This window comes from Dioscorea cayenensis, chromosome 16 (genome assembly GCF_009730915.1).
Source record: "Dioscorea cayenensis subsp. rotundata cultivar TDr96_F1 chromosome 16, TDr96_F1_v2_PseudoChromosome.rev07_lg8_w22 25.fasta, whole genome shotgun sequence".
Taxonomy (NCBI): Eukaryota; Viridiplantae; Streptophyta; class Magnoliopsida; order Dioscoreales; family Dioscoreaceae; genus Dioscorea; species Dioscorea cayenensis.
Window position 1 is genome coordinate 1,404,808 of NC_052486.1, and position 21,080 is coordinate 1,425,887.

At 35.6% G+C, this 21,080-nt stretch overlaps 2 protein-coding genes across 5 annotated transcripts; one reads left to right on the forward strand and one right to left on the reverse strand.

The window, feature by feature from the left end:
* Positions 1–151: 151 nt before the first annotated feature.
* Positions 152–6,160, reverse strand: LOC120279345 (protein LSM12 homolog A-like). Its single transcript, XM_039286272.1, has 5 exons — positions 5,994–6,160; positions 5,753–5,915; positions 5,531–5,611; positions 545–668; positions 152–453 (listed from the first exon to the last, which is right to left on the reverse strand). Exons 1-5 carry the CDS (start codon positions 6,115–6,117, stop codon positions 403–405), a joined length of 543 nt encoding a protein of 180 aa, XP_039142206.1. The 5' UTR covers positions 6,118–6,160; the 3' UTR covers positions 152–402.
* Positions 6,161–8,022: 1,862 nt separating this feature from the next.
* Positions 8,023–16,365, forward strand: LOC120279065. Of its 4 annotated transcripts, none has more exons than XR_005541826.1 (6): positions 8,024–8,498; positions 10,490–10,858; positions 10,955–13,103; positions 13,222–15,511; positions 15,623–15,891; positions 16,054–16,365. XR_005541826.1 is itself a non-coding variant. In XM_039285918.1 (5 exons), exons 1-4 carry the CDS (start codon positions 8,364–8,366, stop codon positions 15,471–15,473), a joined length of 4,905 nt encoding a protein of 1,634 aa, XP_039141852.1. In that variant the 5' UTR covers positions 8,023–8,363; the 3' UTR covers positions 15,474–15,511; positions 15,605–16,365. The 4 variants fall into 4 exon arrangements, 2 of the variants coding, with proteins under 2 accessions (XP_039141852.1, XP_039141851.1); XR_005541827.1 differs by having other exon boundaries at positions 16,117–16,365; XM_039285918.1 differs by having other exon boundaries at positions 8,023–8,498; positions 15,605–16,365.
* Positions 16,366–21,080: the final 4,715 nt, after the last annotated feature.

Genomic DNA, 21,080 nt, shown 5'->3' on the forward strand with positions numbered 1-21,080 from the left:
TAATAAGATTAGAAACCCAGGTTTATACATTCAAATACATATTTTTCAAATTAAGCGATGTGAGATTATTCGTTACTTTAACGAATCTAAACGAGTCAGTCAATAGATCAATGAGTTAGATACATAAAAATTGCAGTCTATTGGACAGGTCTAGACAAGAATAACTCATCTGCAATTATTCATCATAATTTTGTATGGTAACAAACATAAGGTAACAAGCGAAGATTCAAAAGTAGCAAAGTTACCTTAAAAAAGAGAACTGCATAGTCACAATACATTCAGGTTTCAGAGAAGAATGTATACCTAAGACGATAAAGATACTCAAGTTTTCTCCTAAAACTGAGACTTTGGCTGCAAAAGATCAAGAACTTGACGCTCAGAAAAAATACGTCTTCGAAGCTGTCAGAACTGACCGGGAGTGCGAGCCTGCAGCCTCTTCCTTTCGAGTTCAAGCTACATGCAAAACAAAATGTTTGAAGATCATGAAGAATGATGAAGGAATGGCCAAATAGAAGAGCAAGAAATTTGTGCAGCATGTGTTTACCACTTTCTTGACACGATCATTGGCTGCTGGGGTGCCACCGCTGACATTTTCAGGTAGGTATGGACTGTGAACTCGAACTTCATTCATCACGACTATCACAGTCTTGTCCCATCGGACCGGAAGTCTGAGCAAGAAAAGGAACAAAAACAATCAACAGATGTTGAATGCGATCTAAGCGAGATATAATTCTAGTTATATGAATTTCTATTGAATAGGGCAAGCACAACATGATATACATCTCAAAATGAATGTCTTTCAAGTAAATATCTATATTGATTGAAAACAGATCAGAAGAACAAATTTACATAGAATTTCTAGAAAGCATAAGAGTTTCTCAATAACTTGGGAAAAATGAAAATATGCTTTATTGAGCTTAGACAAAAACCAGACTCCTACTAGTGTAAGGACTGGGAAGAATAAACATATGCAGCATTACCAGTTTCATCATTTTGGCTATTTTTAGTTACCAAGACCCAACCTTTTATAACAGAGCAATATACGACTAAAGTTTTTATCGAAATATCGCAGTCACACTACAGCATTAAATTTAGATAGCTAAAAGAAATTGGGGGAAAAAGCAGAATGTGAAGAAGCACTGTATCTTATGTCTCACTCTGATCTTACACTAATGGTAAACTATAACAACTTGAAGATAAAACAACAAAGATTAAAAGTTCAGAGTTCTGAAGCCAAACTAGAAGAAACTTTGAATAGAAAACTCTAAATCAACAAATATAAGACATTCATAACCATGTTCAGTTATGAAACCCTCCCAGACCAAGAGCTGAGGAACAGGACCACTAGGTTGCCTCCTTTTGATTAAGTTTCTACTTATAATACTAAATCTTTTTCCAATGCTTTTTGCATGTGCCTCCTAGCTCACCCTGAACTTCCGTAATTTTCCATGACATGGTTCAACTCCTCTTTCAGTCTTGATAACCACAAGTTTTTTGAAAGAAGAAAATAAGCCAGGCTAATTGGACCACCATACTAAAAATATAAAGCCACAAAATTTGCCCAAATATGTACAAGAATCCAACAATAGGAGAAGGCCAGAAGAGAAGAAAGACAGTGATAAAATGATCAAATGACTCATCCAAACCCTGACAATTAAACCAACTAATGAAATTAAAAACCCATGTAAAGCATGACAATTAAACACCAAAAATTTCTGCTATACAGTTTAGCAAATGCTGTAATTTGATCCCCCCATTTTCGGCTCCATTAATTGTTTATCTCTTGAGGAGTATTAAGCTGGTAACCTACCATGAAAGCTACAAGTGAACTTCCACCAGGTGGTGAAATGGTACAACATTAACTCCTATAATGTATAACCATGTGCTACAATATATGTTAAAAACTCAACAATACTTGGCAAATGCACTTTAACCTTTTTCACAGAATATTTGATATTCATACGTTTTTCCTAAGGAAGATATTTTTAAAATTTTTCCATAGGCAACATGGTTTAATCATCTTTTTAGGGGCCGGTGATGGCAGGACCAATGCTACTCGACTAAAAACTATGGAGTACATAATAGAAAATTGAACCCATTGGCACATATGCGGTGGTAAGTGCTTATATAACATTTTTCCCCAAATCATTTAGAAAATAATTTTTGCATTTGTGTTGTCATAACTCGGAGCAATGCTTGCGGAGCCTTTACAATCATGTTTTTGCCAATTAACCCCTCCTGTCAAGTGCTCCTTAAAAAACTACCTTTCTATTATTTATCCTTACGAACAAGTAAATGTTCAACTACCCCACAGAAAAAAAAAACCCCTACCTTTCTGTTATTTATCCTTACAAACAAAAAAAATTTATATCAAAATTTAGAAAAAAAAAAATATACTATGACCAAAATACCCTAAAGAGTAAGATTTCTTCTCATCCTTTCACACATTCCAATGTAATGAAGGGATCACCTTCAATAATAATCAATAAAGTGAGGATATTTTTATTAAATCTGCCTATCCTAGAAAATTTATTTATTCCACCTTATCTTTTTAAACTTCATACATCTTTTAAAAAAAAAAAAAAAACAAACTTTTCTTTATCCTTCTAAATCTTGATTTTCCCTCATCTTTCTTATCTTTGTAAGATTTAGGGATTTTTGTGAACTTCATGATTTTGGAAATTTCACTTTCCTTTAGTTTAAATTTTGATATGATGTGAATCCTTACCCAATGGTTATGTTTCTCTAAAAACAACATGTTTTACTATAATGCTTTGAGCTACACTATATATTTACATACTAGGGTTCCCAAATATTATCAAGTTATGCTCAAGATTTTAATTTAAAATAGGCTTATATATTAATTCCCACGTATTGATATTGATTCATCATCCACGTCATTCTTTCTTTCATAAACTTCAAATTCAAACTGTATAAACCCCTAAATTCTAAAAACTATAAAACAATATAAAACCTTGAATCTAAAATCTTAAAATCTTAAACTCAAATAATATAAAACCATATATCCGAAATTCTAGAACCCTAAACCCTAAATACTAAACCCTACGAGAGAGGGTTTTGCAGTTTACCATTTAGGGTTTAGGGAAAGGGCTTCCAGTATGGTTTCGGGTTTAAATTTAGGATTTATATGATAAAGAGAAACTATTTGGAAAAGAGAGATTATGAGAGAGAGAGAGAATGACATGGATGTTGATTTAAATATTGACTTAGCATTCATGTCATTCAGAAAAGCTATTTGGAAAACCTATTATGTAAAAATAACATTACTTTAAATTCCTCTAATAATGCAATTCAAGCATCTATGTATCTGATTTTCACCCAATTCAATTGTTATATACTCTTATATATTTTGGATACTCGATGCTCATGCCCTTAAAAAAAACCCTAATACCTTTTCAACTTTGCCAAAGAGATAATTTACATCGGATCATTTCATGGGCAATTAAGCATAAAGAAATAGCTCCAAAAGTATAGACTATAATCAACTTAAAACTAGTTTCCTCTCCTTTCCTTGTCCAGCAACTGGTTCATTATGCATCCATTAAATAAAGTACAGTCCCAATGCTGATTAAGATAATTGTCATTTTTAGAACCAGTGATTTTTGCTTTTTAAATTATATCATTGTTTATCTAGATTAGTATCAACAATGTCAGAAGATTCTCCATGCTGGCTTTTACCTGGCTTTCTCATACTCCCAACTCTAGGCAGGCACAGACTTGCCTGTACTATCAAATCTTAATTACAAAATTGCTGAGCATAGTAATTGTTATTGTCTTTCATATAGTTTCCAGATCCTTCGAAAGAAGCAATAATCTTTCAGGAACAGAAGCTCAGCATTGTATTCATTTCTCATAGTACAGTTGCTGCATTCTGTTGGCTTTTGGAGCTAGACTACAGCCAACCAGCTTATTGGACCTCATTGAAAGGAAAATCACTTGATTTCGAGCCAATTTGACCTTGAATAACTTGAACCTAATCAATTTGCCACGAATTGACAACAGGACTTCTGTTTCCAAAGTCATTTAAAAACATCAGCAGAAAACTATCTCAGTTCATTCTAGACAACCACCCTTCTGTGTGGGCAACAGTTCATTGGCATCTCCTTCAACAAGCGGATGGGACAATGCTAGTTTTGACTGACTGGCTTATTTATCATATATTTAGCACTAATTTTACAAGACTAACAATGAGATCCCATACTTTGAGCACCCTTCTCTGGTAACCCTAAGAAATGAGAAGAGCACCATTGAGATCATTCCTAAATTCTACATCCCATTGAGAAAAAATGGCTTTGGCTATGTAACTTTAAGGTATATATCCAACATTCTTTGAAATCATAAGTGACAAGAATCTAAACAGGTATTAGTCACTCTAGGAGTGGAAAACACAGCTTCCTACAACTCCCATGGTTTATCAAATGTTGGCGCATTTGAATAATACCTTCATGATAGGTTTTTTCTTCCCTTAAATCTGGTTGTGTAATTAATCAGTTCAGCCCATGTGAGGAATTATCTCCTTTGGCCCATCCTATACCGGGACTCATAATTTTATCATATAAAAAGCGCTTCACATAATGTTCAGGTCCAAACTATACATATAACCACATGTTTATTTTCCTTATTTGAAATGGGACTATTTAGTTCATCTTTTAAACAGGATCCTAAACCCAATCAAAATTATAAGTTGGGGCATCACAGGTTACTTATGGAAACTTTTCTTATATTATAGAGACAAAGGCAACCAACCCAAAAATGTCTGTATTATACCTTGCTATTCCCTAATCATGCAAAAGCCTATCCTCTTTATAAACCAACCTTGGGACAAAAAGTCATTTCCTTGTAAAAACACGTCAGTAATTCTTTCTCAAAAATTCTCCAAATCAGGAGAGAGGTTCATCTCATGCAAATTTCAAGAAACTGATGAGATCTCTCAATCTTAAAGAATAGGTATTAACAAATGAGACTGAATTGAACTGGAAACCAAGGATCTGAATAAAGGAAGCAGTCAAAAATTGTTTACTATAGATTCTTAGCACCGTCATAACTTAGACTGAAAAGCAGGATAGAATAGATGACCTTGGAATAAGTCTCCATTAAACCCATTGCTATTTCCACAATAAGTTGATTAGGAATAAAAGATTACATCCAAAACAAGTGCTAACAAAGAGCTGCCTTAAGCCACTCAATGCTAGTAAAATTTTACAACTCAAAGTACACCTATTTAATCAACCTTTCAGTTAAGTGATTAGCTCAACAATCTTAATGATTCAAAATTTTTCCTGAGTACACATATTGTTGTCTCATTATTGTATGTCTGTCTTAACAGAAGTTTCAAGCTCAATACACCTTACAAGCAATAGTGAACATCAAGTGCTACAAGATACTAGTACAAACCAAACAATTTTAGCAGGAAAAAGCATATATAATCCTTCACAGTACGTATCATCCAAATCAGAATCACTTTGTTTTTAATTCAAAATACCTTTTTCTCTAGTCTAAAGAGACTTACGTTTTTGATAATGCATCGAAAATGCTCTGAGCTTCAGAGGTAACTCCAACACCAATTCGCTCAGCTTCAATTTCCGCTTGTCTGCAACCATCACATAAACCATTCTCACAATTCAAACAATCATATTGAACATCAAATCAAAACAAAAACATACGAAAGTAATGCAAAAAATTATTAGTGGAAACTTCATAGAAAATAAGAAGCCCAAAAACAAGGCAAAACCTCAAAGCAGCCTCTTCCCTCGCCTGCAAGCTACCAAGATCGAGCAAACACTTCTTGGGATCAAGAGGATCATCCTCACGGCCCAAAAACGTGAAATCCTTGATGTAATTGGTCTTCAGAAGCCGGAGGTTCCGGCGAGAACCAACCTTAGAACTTCCTTCTTGTGAGAAAACAACCCTGAATCAAGGAAAACAAAGAGAAATCCGAAAAACAACATCCATAGAGAAGATTCAAAGGATATGAATGACGAGAAAATTGGATGTGCGATCGAAGGTGATGATCTGTCCCTCGATCTCTTCCCCAAGCGTCGTCCTGATCGCAAGGGTGCATCCCACCGCCAGCTCCTCGCCGTTGCTCCCCTCCATGGCTCTCTCTCTCTCTCTCTCTCTCTCTCTCGCTCTCGCTGAGTTTCGCGGAAAACACTACGAAGAGAAATTTAGAATAAAAACAGGGTAGAATTTGCAAATTGTGTACTTTTTCGGTATTTTTAGTAAACCCCCTGAATTATTTTAAATTGCAGAAATCTTGAATTAATGTTTATGTTTATTTAGAAGTTTGTTTGCAATATACTTAGGTAAAAGTGGGTAATTCCTAACATCCGCTATATTAACATATTTATTTATATACTTTTTAGAATATTTTATTTTACTTATACATACTATATTTTAAATTTGAAAATTTTAACTTTAGAACTATTAATGGACCAGTGTTCATATTTTTTTGTGATGTGATAAGTTTAAATTTCCACTCATATAGAGTGAGAGACACATACATATTAAGATATTAATTTTGTATTTATGTATGTATTTAACACGAATTATCTATATTTTTTATTTGCTGGGAAAAAAAAAATTAATAGTGAATTTTGAAGCTATAAACTAAATTAATTTATTTATTTTGATTTTTATAATTAATGAAAATCTGTAATAAAATATCATATTAATTCAAACAAATCAATCTTCTCCTTATCCTTATCTCTATTTTAAATTCTACTCTCATAGTTTTTATAAAAATTTAAAAAATTAATAATTTTAAAAATGATAGAAAAGAGAACTGGGGTATAACTCACATGTATTGTGAGTTATGTAATTGAGTCCCTTAAACTGGCATATGAATAAAATCCACTTGGGAGAGATATGTGTGAAAAGCACATTCTCCGTTCTAAAATTTATAGCAGAAGAATTTATGTTTAATTGATGTACAGATTTTTGTAATTATGTATTTTTTTTTTTAGTCTTTGTAATATTTTTAGGTACAATTAAGTTTTATATTTAGTCGGATTAGGTCGTTTTAGTCCATTATATAAATGTCTGAGTGTAAATTATAAGCAACTTAATTGTCTTAAAACATATTGTTGTAAACTAGAATGACGATTGATTAAATATAGGGACTTAATTGTCTGCAAAAATATTAGAAAGACTCAAAAGGCAAAGATACGTAATTATAAGAACATGCGATAATTAAAATCAGATTTATTATTGAAAGGTTCATAATTATTTTAATTAGTGCACTTTTTATATCTGCATGTTTCTTAATTAATAGTATTTGTCATTTAAAAAAAAATTAGAAGAAAATTTTTAGTTGTTTATTGATAAAAGAGATATATAAAGAAAATATGATTTGTAATAAGCTATATTAACATGCCTTTCTTTCCAAAGGTATGTAAGACGTGCAAACAGGAAAAAAAATGGTTTAATTACTGTACAGGTCCCTATAATTATGTACTTTTTATTTTTTTAGTCCTTATAATATTTTTAGATATAATTAAGTTATCATATTTGGCCGAGTTGGTTCATTCTAATTCACAACAATATTTTTTAAATCTGATTAAATCGCTACTGATTCTGACATCCATCTACACTGTGATAGAATGACCCAACTCGAGGATTTAATTGTATCTAAAAATATTGTAAGGACTAAAAAGACAGAAAATACACAATTACACAATAATTAAGAAAAAAAATCAAATGTTATGCAAATATGAAAATAAATCAGGGTGGTTTTTCTAAAAAAAAAAAAACAGAAGGCATACATGAAAATAAAAGTTTACAGGGTTGTATATGTAAAACAAAAATAATAAAAAAAATTTGTTAAAGGGTTGACATGTGAAAGAAATTCACTCCACTAATAAATAAAATTAAATTAAATAAGAAAATTAAAGTAAAAAATAAAAATAAATAAATAAAAATGTTTTTTTTTTTTTGGGTTTGGTTGGCACGTGCGAGTCACGTGCGGGGTCTCCCTATCGAGGACGCCTCTTCGCACCTCTTCTTTGTCGTCTCGCGTTGGTCTCTCTCCCAATTCATCTCTCGATTTCTAAATCTCTCATCAGATCGCGCAAACCCCGACCCCAATCTCAATCCAAATCCCTTCGATTGTTCTCTCGATTAGGGATTCCGATCGAAATCGCCCGCGGATTAGGCCCCAATCGCATGCGAATCTACCTTCGAATCTAGGGTTTTTAAGGTATATATGGCCGGCTGGAGGCGTCGATGGGGGAGGCTTGGGGGATTGAGGTGGATCTAGGGTTTGGGGGATTGAGAGGCGTGGGATTGATGGTTCGCGAGGCGGGAGGGATCGGGGCTGGAGAGGTTGGGGAAGATGCAAGGCTATGCATGGGCGGGAAGGTGAGGAGAGGAAGCAGCGGCAGCTACGGCACATGTTGCAGGTCCCCTCTGGCCCGGGCGCAGTAACAGCGGCGGCGACGGTCAATTTGAAGCAGAATTCCAGCGATTCCTTTGTAAAGGTGCGTCTTTTATTTTGTATTTTTCATCGTCGTTCGGTTGTTGATTTTTTTAGGTCAGGGTTTAGTGCTTTGCTTGTGATTGATCCGTTTCTTGGTTGGAATGTTTGGTTTTGATAGAAAATGATGATTTATGTCAGAATTGGATGAGTTTGATTCGTTTTATTAGGTTTCTTTTGTGATGTTGGATTTCTCAAGTCATTTTGTTTTTCGGTCTTCATTGATGCCTATCTCGGATTGGCTCTTCCTATATTGTTTTTTTGGACTGGATTTTTGGCCATGGATGAATCCTTCGGCCTTAAAAATTAGAATTATTAGGTGCCGAAAGAAATGCACAGGTGTTCCATATCTTGTGAGTTCTTTTAATAATAGCCTTTAGATTGGTCATGTTGTGGTCTCAAATTGTAAAGGTTGCTCCTGCTCAACTTTCAACTCTGGCCATCAGCTTGTACCCAGATTGAAGCAAGAGCATTCATTCGAAGGAGATGACCAAGTTCCAAGGTTGTGAACACGAATTGGTAAATTAAGGCTGTCATAGTCTGATCATATTTGCTTCTGCGAATGAGCAATGTAAAGATTTACTGTTTAAAGCATGCTTGGTCACTGTTTCAACGCAACTTCATGCTGTGTTGTGAATGACAACACCCAGTAAGTTGTTGAAGATTTTCTCAACCCGCTAATTGTTCGATATAACTTTTTACATACACCATTTTGCAAGTGGATAAATTTAATGCAATTAACATTTGTCACTTGACTCTTTGACATGGCTTTATGCTATCAAGCTGGCGATTTGAATATGCTAATCTTACTGCAACATAAGATTTAAGGCAGTGCTCATGTCATAACCCACACTATTAGTATAATCATGGCCTTTTCAGGAAAAAAATGTAAAAGTACTTGCAAGAAATATGAAATGTTGCATACTAGTTCAGCAATATATATATATTTTTAATTTAAAGTAATTTTACTGAGACTGAACGGGTTGTTCAATAAGTTCTACATATAGTTATATGTTGTAATTTATTTTGGAAAATGAAAAGAAAATGGTATGCATGAACAGAAAAGAAGGAGAAGAAACGCTAGTTCAACTCTGGAAATAATCTTTTTAATATCTCTACGTTCTCAACTGACAAGGTGGCCATATTTGGATTGATTTGAAGTGGCAGCTGGCCAGGCAAAAATTTTGGTAAATGGTGACAGTTTATAATTTCTTGCAAATATTTCATCAAGATAATCAAATTGGCATTGCTTGATCGATTGATCGGTTTTTTAGCTGGTAACTGTTATTGCATTGCTTTGAAGAGGCTTTACATCAAAGTTAACTTAATTGTTAGAATGGTGCAAGGCCCATCATAATTGACTTAAAGCCTGCCAGCACAAGCGGTAACTACTTCTTGACTGTCAGATAAACATCTCATTTAGTGTAAAATGTGTTTTTTTTCCTTTTCTTGGTTGTTACCTTTTGGGAATCTGAGCTGTTTCAGGTCTAATTGCGGCAGAATCAATTTCTGTTGGATCAATACTGTGCATGAATGGTAGGTGAAGGATTACATAAACAACCTAAACTTCTTTAGATCCTTCTGGTCTGGAGAAGATTGAGATTTCAAGTTGGTATCAGATTTTCCCACCATGATGGTTGTCATGAAAATATGAATATATATCATTTTTTGATTTATTCTCAGGTGATGGTTTTTTTTAAGGATCATTTTTTTTTTCTAAAATTCGAACAATTTTATCAGTATGTGGGTTTTGCATTTTTCTTGTTGTGCTCCTTAATATGCCAAGTGATGCCATTGATCTTCGTTTGGCCTTTTGAATTGAAATCTTTTAATTCTATGCTAATTTCCATTGTCATGTTTTCATGATCTGTGGCATTTCTTTTCTTTTTTTTTCTCAAATATTTTATTTCATTGTACAGTTGACCTTAAATTGTTGTAATTGTTATGATAAAGATTTTTATTTTTTTATTTTTTTTATTTTGGGTTATATTGCAGGACGGAAGAAAGATTCAAATTGGTGACTGTGCACTTTTTCAAGCTGGGAACGCCCCACCTTTTATTGGACTAATACGCTGGCTCAACACAGGCTGTGGGGAGCATCTCAAGTTGGGTGTAAATTGGCTTTACCGACCTGCAGACATTAAGCTATCTAAAGGGGCACAACTTGAAGCAGCCCCAAACGAGGTCTTTTACTCATTCCATCGGGATGAGATACCAGCTGCCTCATTACTCCATCCATGTAAAGTTGCATTTCTTCGTAAAGGTGTCGAGCTTCCAACAGGGATTTCCTCATTTGTGTGCAGAAGAGTATATGATATTGCGAACAAGTGTTTATGGTGGTTGACAGATCAGGATTACATTAATGTAAGTCAAACTCTTTTTCATGAATTGTTGAGTAAATCTATAATTGCACGCTTATTCTTTGACCCTTATTGCCTTTTATCTCTCATCTTTGCTTAGGAGCGACAGGAAGAGGTTGATCAACTATTAGACAAAACACAGTTAGAAATGCATGCACCGCAGTCTGGGGGTCGTTCACCAAAACCATCAAATGGTTCATCATCAGCACAGCAGCTGAAAACTGTTTCAGAAGGCGCACAGAACAGTGGTACCTCCTTCCCTCAGCAAGTTAAGGTTAAGAAAAGGGAGAGGAGTGAAACAGAGCCAAATAAGCGAGAGCGTTCTGTGAAAGTAGAAGATGGCGATTCTGTTTCTTCTAAGCTTGACAGTGTGATAAAGGGTGAAATTGCAAAAATAACAGAAAAAGGCGGCCTTATGAGTATTGAAGGTGTTGAGAAATTGGTGCATCTTATGCAACTTGATAGAGCTGAGAGAAAATTAGACCTGGGGGGGCGTGTCTTACTTGCTGATGTAATTTCAGCTACTGATAGATATGATTGCCTTGGCAGGTTTGTGCAGCTTCGAGGTGTCTCTGTATTAGATGAATGGCTCCAGGAGGCACACAGAGGAAAAGCTGGTGATGGCAGTAGTCCCAAGGAAAGTGATAGACCGGTTGAGGAACTTCTATTGGCACTGCTTCGTGCCCTTGATAAGTTGCCTGTGAATCTTAATGCTTTACAGACTTGTAATGTTGGAAAATCTGTGAATCAGTTGCGCAGTCATAAAAATTTGGAGATCCAAAAGAAAGCCAGGAGCCTTGTTGAAACTTGGAAGAAACGAGTTGATGTAGAGATGAATAAGTTAAATGATGCAAAGGCTGCTAGTACATGGCCGGTAAAACAAGGATTCGCTGAGGTTTCTCATGGAGGAAACAGACGAACTGGTCCTGCTGAGCTGGTTATGAAAAGCTCCATTACTCAGCCATCCATGTGCAAAACACTGTCGAGTAAGCCTGGTCACACAGACTCTATCACAAAGACAGCTGCTGTAATTCCTGGGCCATTGAAAACGTCAGCATCCTTGCCTTCTCCTGTATCAAGTACATTGAAGGATACAGTTGCCAAGACCACTAGTGGGGTCTCAGAAGTACCATCCACAACAGTTAAAGAGGAGAAGAGCAGCGGCTCTAACCAATCTCAGAATAATAGCCAATCCTGTTCTGGGGACCCCATGAAAGCAACAGGCTCTTCATGGAAAGAGGACGCAAGAAATTTGACTGCTGGGCCAGTGATTTCCTGCAAGTCTTCTTCCAGTGTGTCTCGCCATAGGAGAGCGAGTAATGGTTTTGTAGGGACAACAGCTTCTGGAACTCAAAAAGACACTACTTTAGGTAAGTCTGTCCCGCTTAATAGGACATCGACAGTGGATAAAGTAACTCAGTCTGGGTTGACATGTGAGAGACAGCCTGATGTACCTGTTGCAGATCTCGGGAATAGCAGCCACAGATTGATTGTTAGGCTTCCTAACCCCGGCCGCAGCCCTGCCAGAAGTGCCAGTGGAGGTTCCTTTGAGGACCCATCAATGACGGGAAGTAGATCATCATCCCCAGGTGTTCCTGATAAGACTGATCATATTGATCGTAGAACCAAAATAAAGGGGGAAGCTTGTCGTTCTAACATAATCACAGATGGTCACACAGATTTATGGCAGAACAATGATACAAAAGAAGGTTTGGTTGGTTCAGATGAAGTTATGAAATCACAAGCGACTAATGTTGAGGAGGAAACCTGCAGAAATGCTGAAGATGTTGGGAAATTTGCAGATCTATCTAGAACATCATCATCATCATTGGGTAATGAAAAGGACATCGTACCTCACGATGCTGCTAAGTCAAGAAATTCTTTCAGCTCCATGAATGCATTGATTGAAAGTTGTGCGAATGAAGCTACCGCCTTATCTGCTGGGGATGATATAGGGATAAATCTACTTGCTAGCGTGGCTGCGGGAGAGATGTCGAAGTCCCTGGCTTCCCCTTCAGGATCTCCAGGAAGTTCACCTATGATGGAAGACAATGAAACTAAACCAAGATTGCCCAGTGATGGTCAATTGGCTCAAAGTCATTTTCAGCCTCCTGAAAATGCAGATGTTGAATCTGGAAAACATGACAAAGGTGCTGGTCCTGTGGTAAATAAGGATGACTTGCGGCCATCTTCACTTGTTTCAGTTGATGATAAAACAGTCATACCCTTACTAGAAAACAAGCTGATAGGTAAGCATTTTAGAGATAGCCTGCTTCTAATTTGATTTTTTTTCTTAGAACTGGAAGATTTTAGTTTGGAATCTGATTGTAAGAAAGTGCTAATTGTTGTTTCTGCCTACTTTTCTAGTTGGTGCAAAGGGAGTGCTTAATGGTGAAGGAACCCATCAACCTGGAGAGGAGCACAAAGCTGTTGGTATCACCAATGACAGTTTTACAGATTGTAAAACTAAAGTAAAAAGTCTAGTTTCGGAGGAAAACAGGTCACTTGACTGTCTTGGTGAAAAGATTGCTGAGGAAGGCAAGTCAGATTTTGCGTGTGTTACTGCTGGCGATGGAGGTGATGCTAAAGATGCCGCTTCAACTATGATGATTGAAAAAGCAGTTGTTTGTGATTCAACATGTCTTCATCCCAAAATAGAGGTACAAAAACAGGAGCTAGTGGAGGAAGGTGCTGTGTCTGTTGCCTTAACTGACCAGCATCCAGCACCTCTTGCGGCAAATCATTCTGATGCAGTGGATAGAAGTGAGCATATCTCTGATTCTTCTTCAGTAGTTCAGTATGCAAATCCTCCAGGACTTGATGACTCCAAGGCTGACAAGTCTAGTAGCTCAAGGGGGCGGAGTCCATTGGAGCCAGTTGATGTCGAAAGAAAAGACCAAACTCATTTACCTCATTCAGCTGCTGATGTTCATCTTCCATCCACACTGGCTAGCAAAGGGCCTGAAGTTATTTTGGACAAGAAGGAACCTTCTCATCATTGTCCCGCTGAATTAGGCAAATCTGAAGCATCATCAATAATTCCTGCCCATGAGACTGAACCTACTAAGTCTTCAGGTTCAAAAGTCTCTGGGCCAGATGTGGATCATACTGAAGAGCCTGCATCATCTACGGATGCTTCTTTGGCTGCTAGCGTGGGGCCAGACTGCACATCTAAGATTGACTTTGATCTGAATGAAGGATTTCTTGGAGATGATTTACACCAGAGTGAGCCAGTGTCTGTGCCACAACCAGTTTGTTCACCAGTAATTCATTTACCCAATCTGCCTCATTTTGCATCGTCCTCCATACCACATGGCTCACCTGCCCCAATCACAGTCGCTGCTCCTGCAAAAGGACCTTTTGTTCCCCCTGAGAACTTATTGAAGAGTAAGGCTGAGCTAGGATGGAAAGGTTCTGCTGCTACAAGTGCCTTTCGGCCAGCAGAACCACGAAAGGTTCTTGAAATGCCTCTTAGCACTTCAGATGTCCCTTCTTCTGATGTTAATACTGGGAAGCAGAGTCGCCCTGCTCTGGATATTGATCTGAATGTACCTGACGAGAGGGTTCTGGAAGATATGGCCTCTCAGAGTTCTGCCCAGACTACAGGTTCAGAATCTGGGGTGGTCAATAACCGTGATGCACCTGTGCGAGTTGCTGGAGGACTAGACCTCGATCTCAATCGGGTTGACGACAGTTCAGAGAGTGGAGTCTTGACAAACAACAATCGGAGGACAGAATTTCCATTGCTGCCTGTGAGAGCAGCTCAAACAAGTCTGCCAAATGCTGATACCAACAATTTTAGGGACTTTGATTTGAATGGACCAGGCATTGAGGAAGCAGGTTCGGAGTCTGGAGTGCGAAATAATCAGGCCAAGGGCAGCAACCTTACCCTGCTGCCTCCAATTGCTGGCCTGAGAATGAATACTTCTGAATTAGGAAATGTGTCCACATGGTTTCCCCCAAGTAACTCCTATCCTGCAGTTGCTATTCCTTCATTCTTGCATGACAGGGGGGAGCATCCGTATCCGATCGTTGCAGCTGCTGGGGCACAGAGAATTCCGGGGCCAGCTACTGGTACCACCTTCGGGGCGGATATTTATAGACATCAAGTCCTTACATCATCCCCTGCCATGGCTTTCTCCCACACCCCTTCATTTCAATATGCTGGGTTTCCTTTTGGCTCAAGTTTTCCGGTTGCCTCGAACTCTTTTGCAGGTGCTCCACCCACTTATGGAGATTCTTCAGCAGGGGCAGGTCCATTCTTCCCGACTATTCCTTCTCAGATAATGGGACCAGCTGGTGCTGTCTCCTCCCATTATCATCAAAGGCCTTATGTGATAAGCCTGCCTGAAAGCAGTACCACTGGTGGATCAGACAGTAATAGGAAATGGGCCAGGCCAGGTCTTGACCTCAATGCAGGTCCAGGCAGTGTGGACGCCGAAGCAAGAGATGAGAGATTATCTTCAGCTCCGAGACAGCTCAATATTGCTAGTACACAGGCTTTTGTGGAGGAACAAGCAAGGATGTTTCAGATGCCTGGTGGAGGCTTGAAGAGGAAAGAGCCTGAAGGAGGTTGGGATGCAGAGAGGTTTGCTTACAAACAATCTTCGTGGCATTGAGGTCTCATATGGATGGCTGCCTTCAGTGGATGAGTCTGGTGAGATGCCCTTTTTTCACCCTTTGATAACTCTGAAATTTCTGTATTTTTTACGGTTGCATTTGCTATTTTGGTGTATATTATGAGTTGCAGTTACATTTTGCATTGCAGGTAAAGTAATGTGAGCCTCTTCCTGCTTTTCCTTTAGTTATTGCACAAAAACCATTTCCATCTTGGTGTTTGCCATGAGGATGGTCAGGAACTCTCAGAAGATTACATACAGTGCTGTAACCTTTTGTAAATGTTGAGATGCTTGAAATGATTTCATGGTTTTCTCAGTTGCCTTTGATTGTGTCATGCAATGCTTTAGCCCTTTCAGGTCTGTTAGATGGTTAGACTGGCTGACAATGCATATGGCTGGCTGCCCCAGAGGGTGGACGGTAAGTTGCTATTGCTAAGTCACTCCAAATTCTCGTTTCATTTACTCATCACTTGGATAGAGGCTACCGGAAATTCTGTGCGCTGTTCTTCGTCATAGTTAATCAGTACCTTTGTTTCTGTTTGGATGGGAAGCATTACTGAGATTTAGTTTTCTTGTGTAGATAAACTTTTAAAATATGTCGGTGTTGTTTCGCCAGACACTTGAGATAAGGTTTATCATATAGGTTGGATATTTCGATATGCTGTCTGGGCCACTCTCCCGCCTTCCTGTATGAGCTGTCTCCGGCATATGCGCATAAAACTTGTATGTTATTTATATCACACTCTTTTCGCTACCCTCTAGAATTTTCCCTCTTGACAACGATTTTATTTGCTCTCAGTCTGTACATATTGGTTTTTGTTGAATATCAATCATCGGTCTCTACTGTGGTTATGTCATTGTTCAGCAATAATCAAAATTTTCACTTTTGCTTGAGGCTCTTGATTCTTGACAAAACTTTTGTTGTTCATATACCAAATACTTTGCTGTATTATAATTTGTTTGCTTAAGAAATTGAGTCTATCTTTTATTCCCGGTTTTTTTTTCTTCGCCTTTTTACCTTTTTTTTTCTTTTTTTCTTTTCCTAGTCAATGATTTACTTTCAGGGGATTGGAAAATTTTGGTAAGTTGTATTACATTCTAAGTTGTCAACTCATCTCCAGCAAGAGAACTATGTTCCTAAGCTACTGATGACACAGTGACAGGATCTTCAACACATGTTATTCTTTACTTTTTTTTCTTGGGAAAATTATTTTGTTCAATTTGCTTTTTCTTTTTATTTGTGAATGTTTCACATAGATGGACAATTTGTAAAATGCATGGTTTTGATACCCTTGGTTCAAACTTAGGTTACCTTTGATTGAAATCATTTTATTTGATTGATCACCGACTTGGATTGCATAATGTATATAGTTTTTCGTTAATATGTGTGTGTGTGTGTGCAATATATATTCATTTGTGGATATCATATATTCTATTTGGCAGGGATGTGTAATTTTTGTCTTAGATAATAATATGTTTATGTGCAATCTATTTCATTTGTAGCCGACTGTTTGTGGGAGTGTGAGTAGTGGTTATCTTTGTCTGTGTAAGAATTATACACAGTCGTCTCTAGCTGACTAGCCATTTATTTGGGATATATATATATATATGGAGACTGCGTAACAGCTATGTTTATCGTCAGATTTTAAATCTACACAAACTGATTATAAATCGTTGGATTACAATCCAACGGTTTTTACCATTTAACTGAAAAGTATTACTTTTTATAAATAGTTGTACAGTAATTTGGAGGGATACAATGCTAGAGTGAATTACAAACGGATTATATAATAATTTTTTTAGTTTAACAAGGGCCTGTATAAAACTTTATTCTATTGAGCAATGACAAAGGAGGGCTACACTGTTTTTAGATTTGTACCGTCTTCAAGTAGGTACACCCTAAAAAGAAAGCTTCTGCACCAAAATACTTGATACTTAATTTCTTTTTCTCTTTTTTCTCATCCCATTTTTCCTTCAAGATTCATTCCTTTCTTTCTTGCACTTTACATAAAACATAATCATCAATCTGATTTAAAAAAAAAAAACAATAAAATGGTTAGCAATTACTTACATTTATATAGAGACATACAAGCAAAGTATAAACCATAAAAATTGGGGTAATTAATCTAATGGTTCTTTACTTTTATTTCTAGTATTTTGGAAAGTTATTATTTAGTTTTTTTATTTTTATTTTTAATTTTTGTAACAATTTGATCACCAGAACATATATATGCCAGCTCAGCTCTGAAATACTCGAGGATCATATTGTAATAAAAAGAAAAAATTAGGGACTAAATTATAATTTTTTAAATCTGGGTGACCAAACACTAGAAAGAGAGATAATTTAAATTGTTTATCATAAAAATTATGTTAATAAATTATATATATATTTATTATTACCTCTTTACCTTGGATTTCATGTAAATCCATGTTGAGCATGTACTCTTCCATGAGCCAATTGGTCTTCTTTTTCTCTTCATATCCTTCATAAAATTCTAGGGTTTTCTTAGATCCTAAAATTCTTTTTTGGTCCCTTATGATAACAATATTATCAGGATTTGAGCTCCAATATCCACTTGGAGTTTGTAGTTGTTTAATTGTAGATGAATAATCATCCTTTTGATTTATTTCTTTGGTTGGAACAAAATAATATGCTTTCTCATCCAACCAAGCTTCATCTTTCTCTGAAAATCAAACAAATAAATTAATGTAATTTATAAACATAAATTTAATATTTCAGTTATAAAAAAATAAAAATACATTTCAATATGCAATAAAAATAATAATACATTATCATCATCATAAAATTGAAATAAATAAATAAATAAATTATAGGGACTAAAATTAAATTTTGTCAATTAAAAATTATAGAGAGAATCCAAATATATATTTGCTCTATTGATCCTGTAAAATAACATAATTTTATCTCCATCCATGATACAAAGAAAAAAGAGCATTTACATGTAAGCCCCTTGGAATTACATAATTGTGTTTGTGTAAAACTTGTATATATGTATATATATATATATATATTAAATTAATTCATTATCATAAATACGAAATATAGAAAATAGCTTACATTAGCTTGCAAAGGAGCATTTCAAATATAACCCTCCAAAAAAACATAATTGCACAAGCATTAAATGCAATGTAGATTTTTTTTCCTAATTTTGCCAAAAGAATCTTTATTGTTGAGTTGACATAATATAATCAAAATCATTAAAAATAATCAATAAAAGCTTATTTTTCTTGTTTTTGATCTCAAATGCAATATTTCTTTCATATTTTTACACCTAGAAACACACAATCATATGCATCACTTAATTATGAACACAAATTACAATAAATTATAATACAATGTGATATTTGTACAACTTTTCACTCTCATATTACCTATCTATTTGTTATGTGAGACACTATAATTCTACAACAGTGTAGATCTCTCTCAATTGGTTTTTTTGCATTCGATTTGTTTTCGAACATAAATACATCCATACATATATTACTTTATAAATGCAAATACATAAGATTTGTTCATTCAAATAGTTTATGCATGCATGAAACACGCCAAGAAATTAACACTCAAAAAGAAAAACAAACATACATTGCATGCATGAAAACATTAATGCAAAATAAAAAAGAAAAATTAAGTGCACATACTCAATAATTGATGAGGATCATAGTTAAATATATTAAGTTCTTCAACAATATCGGCCGGAAGAGGTTGCCGGAGCATCTTTTTCAAGAGGTAATGTTGAAGCAAGTCCTCGTCGGAGGGCAAAAACCTATAGCCCAAAGGAAGCTTTATCTCTTCGTCGCCTCGCCGGAGAGTGTAATATAATACTGTCATTGGCTTTTTATCTTCCATTGTATTTAATCTAAATACAAGAATAATAATAATAAGAAGAGGAAGAAGGAGAGCTAAGCTTGTGAGGTATGTAAATATTATGAGTGAGGTCCCTTTTATAGATTGTGTATGCATGGCATGGTTGTAATTTAATCAATGTTATGAGGTTATTTTTGGTACATATCTTTGTTTGATTTTTTCTATAATTATAAATTTGGAATCTATCATTATTTGAAAAAATAAAGCCCTTCTCATTAATACCCCTTTGTTTGGCATTGGTGCAATTTAATATTTTTTGTTTTAGGAGTCTATTGTTGTAAATTTCTATGGAATTTGAATTTACCTTTATAAATTATTACTTTTTTTAAAAAAAATATAATAATAATTTAATTATTTGTTTTAGTAACATTTTAGATTTCATCTTATCAGATTATTTGGTGGACATTGCATGTTATCCAGCCTTAGTTTTTTCAGTTTTGAATTGTTGGGATTTGTTTTGGCTTAAAACTTCTAGAAGAAGTTTAACTCAATTTGAATTTTGATTATAATTTATTAAAATTATTTGAATTTGATTTCAATAAAAGGTCCTAATACATGCAATTAATTAACTGGTTTGGTTTGAGTTCTAGTTGGGCTTTCTAATACCTAGTTATATATATATATATATATATGAGGGCGTGTCATCTATCGACATTCATAATATCATCATCTATGAACATTCACAGTTTGCCGTTGATACTAATCGAATGGTTTTTACATGGGACAGTATCAAGTGGGATGCTTAAAAGCAATCCAACACTCTCTCACTCTATTCTCCACCCAGTACAATGGTTTGGTTATGCTGACCGTGTTGCACTCTTTCTCCACACAAATTCCTCTGTGTCTCTCATCTTACTCCCCTCTCTTACTTTTGTCAATATGTGAACATGTTCATGAAACATCCCAAATTCCTCTTTGTCCACACAAATTCCTCAATCTATCACTCTAGTACAATGGTTTGGTTATGTTGACCATGTTGCATACTTTTCTCCACATAAATTCCTCTTTGTGTCTCTCATCTCTCTTCTTTCTCTTACTTTTTTTCAATCTGCGGACGATCATAGAACGTCTACAGTTGACGTATTCTATTTATATATATATAAGGATCATTCGTGCACAGTAATTAACAGTAATGATTTGCATTTAATGATTACTGATAATTCATGCATAGAGGAAGTTAGATTTGCATCTAATGATTATTGATCATTCGTGCACAATAATTAACAGTAACATTTTGCACACCACCCTCATGATTAAAGCATATAAAAAAACTAGTAGTACTGAAGATGACAAGAAGCCATGCGAACTTGGTATGGATGGAAGAGTATACTCTTTAGTGTCTGGTGACAACCCAAATACTTCGAGTTGACATATTCTATTAACATATACAAGGACACGTTTTAAGGATATCCCGCACTGGAAGTTAGATTTACATCTAATAAACAGTAACACTTTGCACACCACCCTCATGATTTAAACATATGGTAAATAATCTAAATGGTCCCTTATTTTAGTGTATTTTTATTTCGGTCACTTAGGCTGTGTTTGATTGTCCTTTTTTCCCTAGAAAAATTTTCCACGGGTCATTTTCCAGCTAAATAGGCTGTTTGTTTGTCAAAATTTTTCGTGAAATTTTTTTCCACAAACTCTATCACGTGACCCTATTTTTCCTCAAATCAGTGAAAATTTTTTCCTACCTCCATCATGGGAAAAGTTTTCCA

What these genes read in the sequence shown, in the direction of transcription:
- LOC120279345 (XM_039286272.1), bottom strand. Translation starts at nt 6,117, where the DNA reads ATGGAGGGGAGCAACGGCGAGGAGCTGGCGGTGGGATGCACCCTTGCG. An exon ending in TTCGATGCATTATCAAAAAC is followed by an intron (nt 669 to 5,530) that starts GTAAGTCTCTTT and finishes TTTCTTGCTCAG; the next exon opens with ACTTCCGGTCCGATGGGACA. An exon ending in ATGATCGTGTCAAGAAAGTG is followed by an intron (nt 454 to 544) that starts GTAAACACATGC and finishes TTTTGCATGTAG; the next exon opens with CTTGAACTCGAAAGGAAGAG.
- LOC120279065 (XM_039285918.1), top strand. Translation starts at nt 8,364, where the DNA reads ATGCATGGGCGGGAAGGTGAGGAGAGGAAGCAGCGGCAGCTACGGCAC. An exon ending in CAGATCAGGATTACATTAAT is followed by an intron (nt 10,859 to 10,954) that starts GTAAGTCAAACT and finishes ATCTTTGCTTAG; the next exon opens with GAGCGACAGGAAGAGGTTGA. An exon ending in ACTAGAAAACAAGCTGATAG is followed by an intron (nt 13,104 to 13,221) that starts GTAAGCATTTTA and finishes CTACTTTTCTAG; the next exon opens with TTGGTGCAAAGGGAGTGCTT.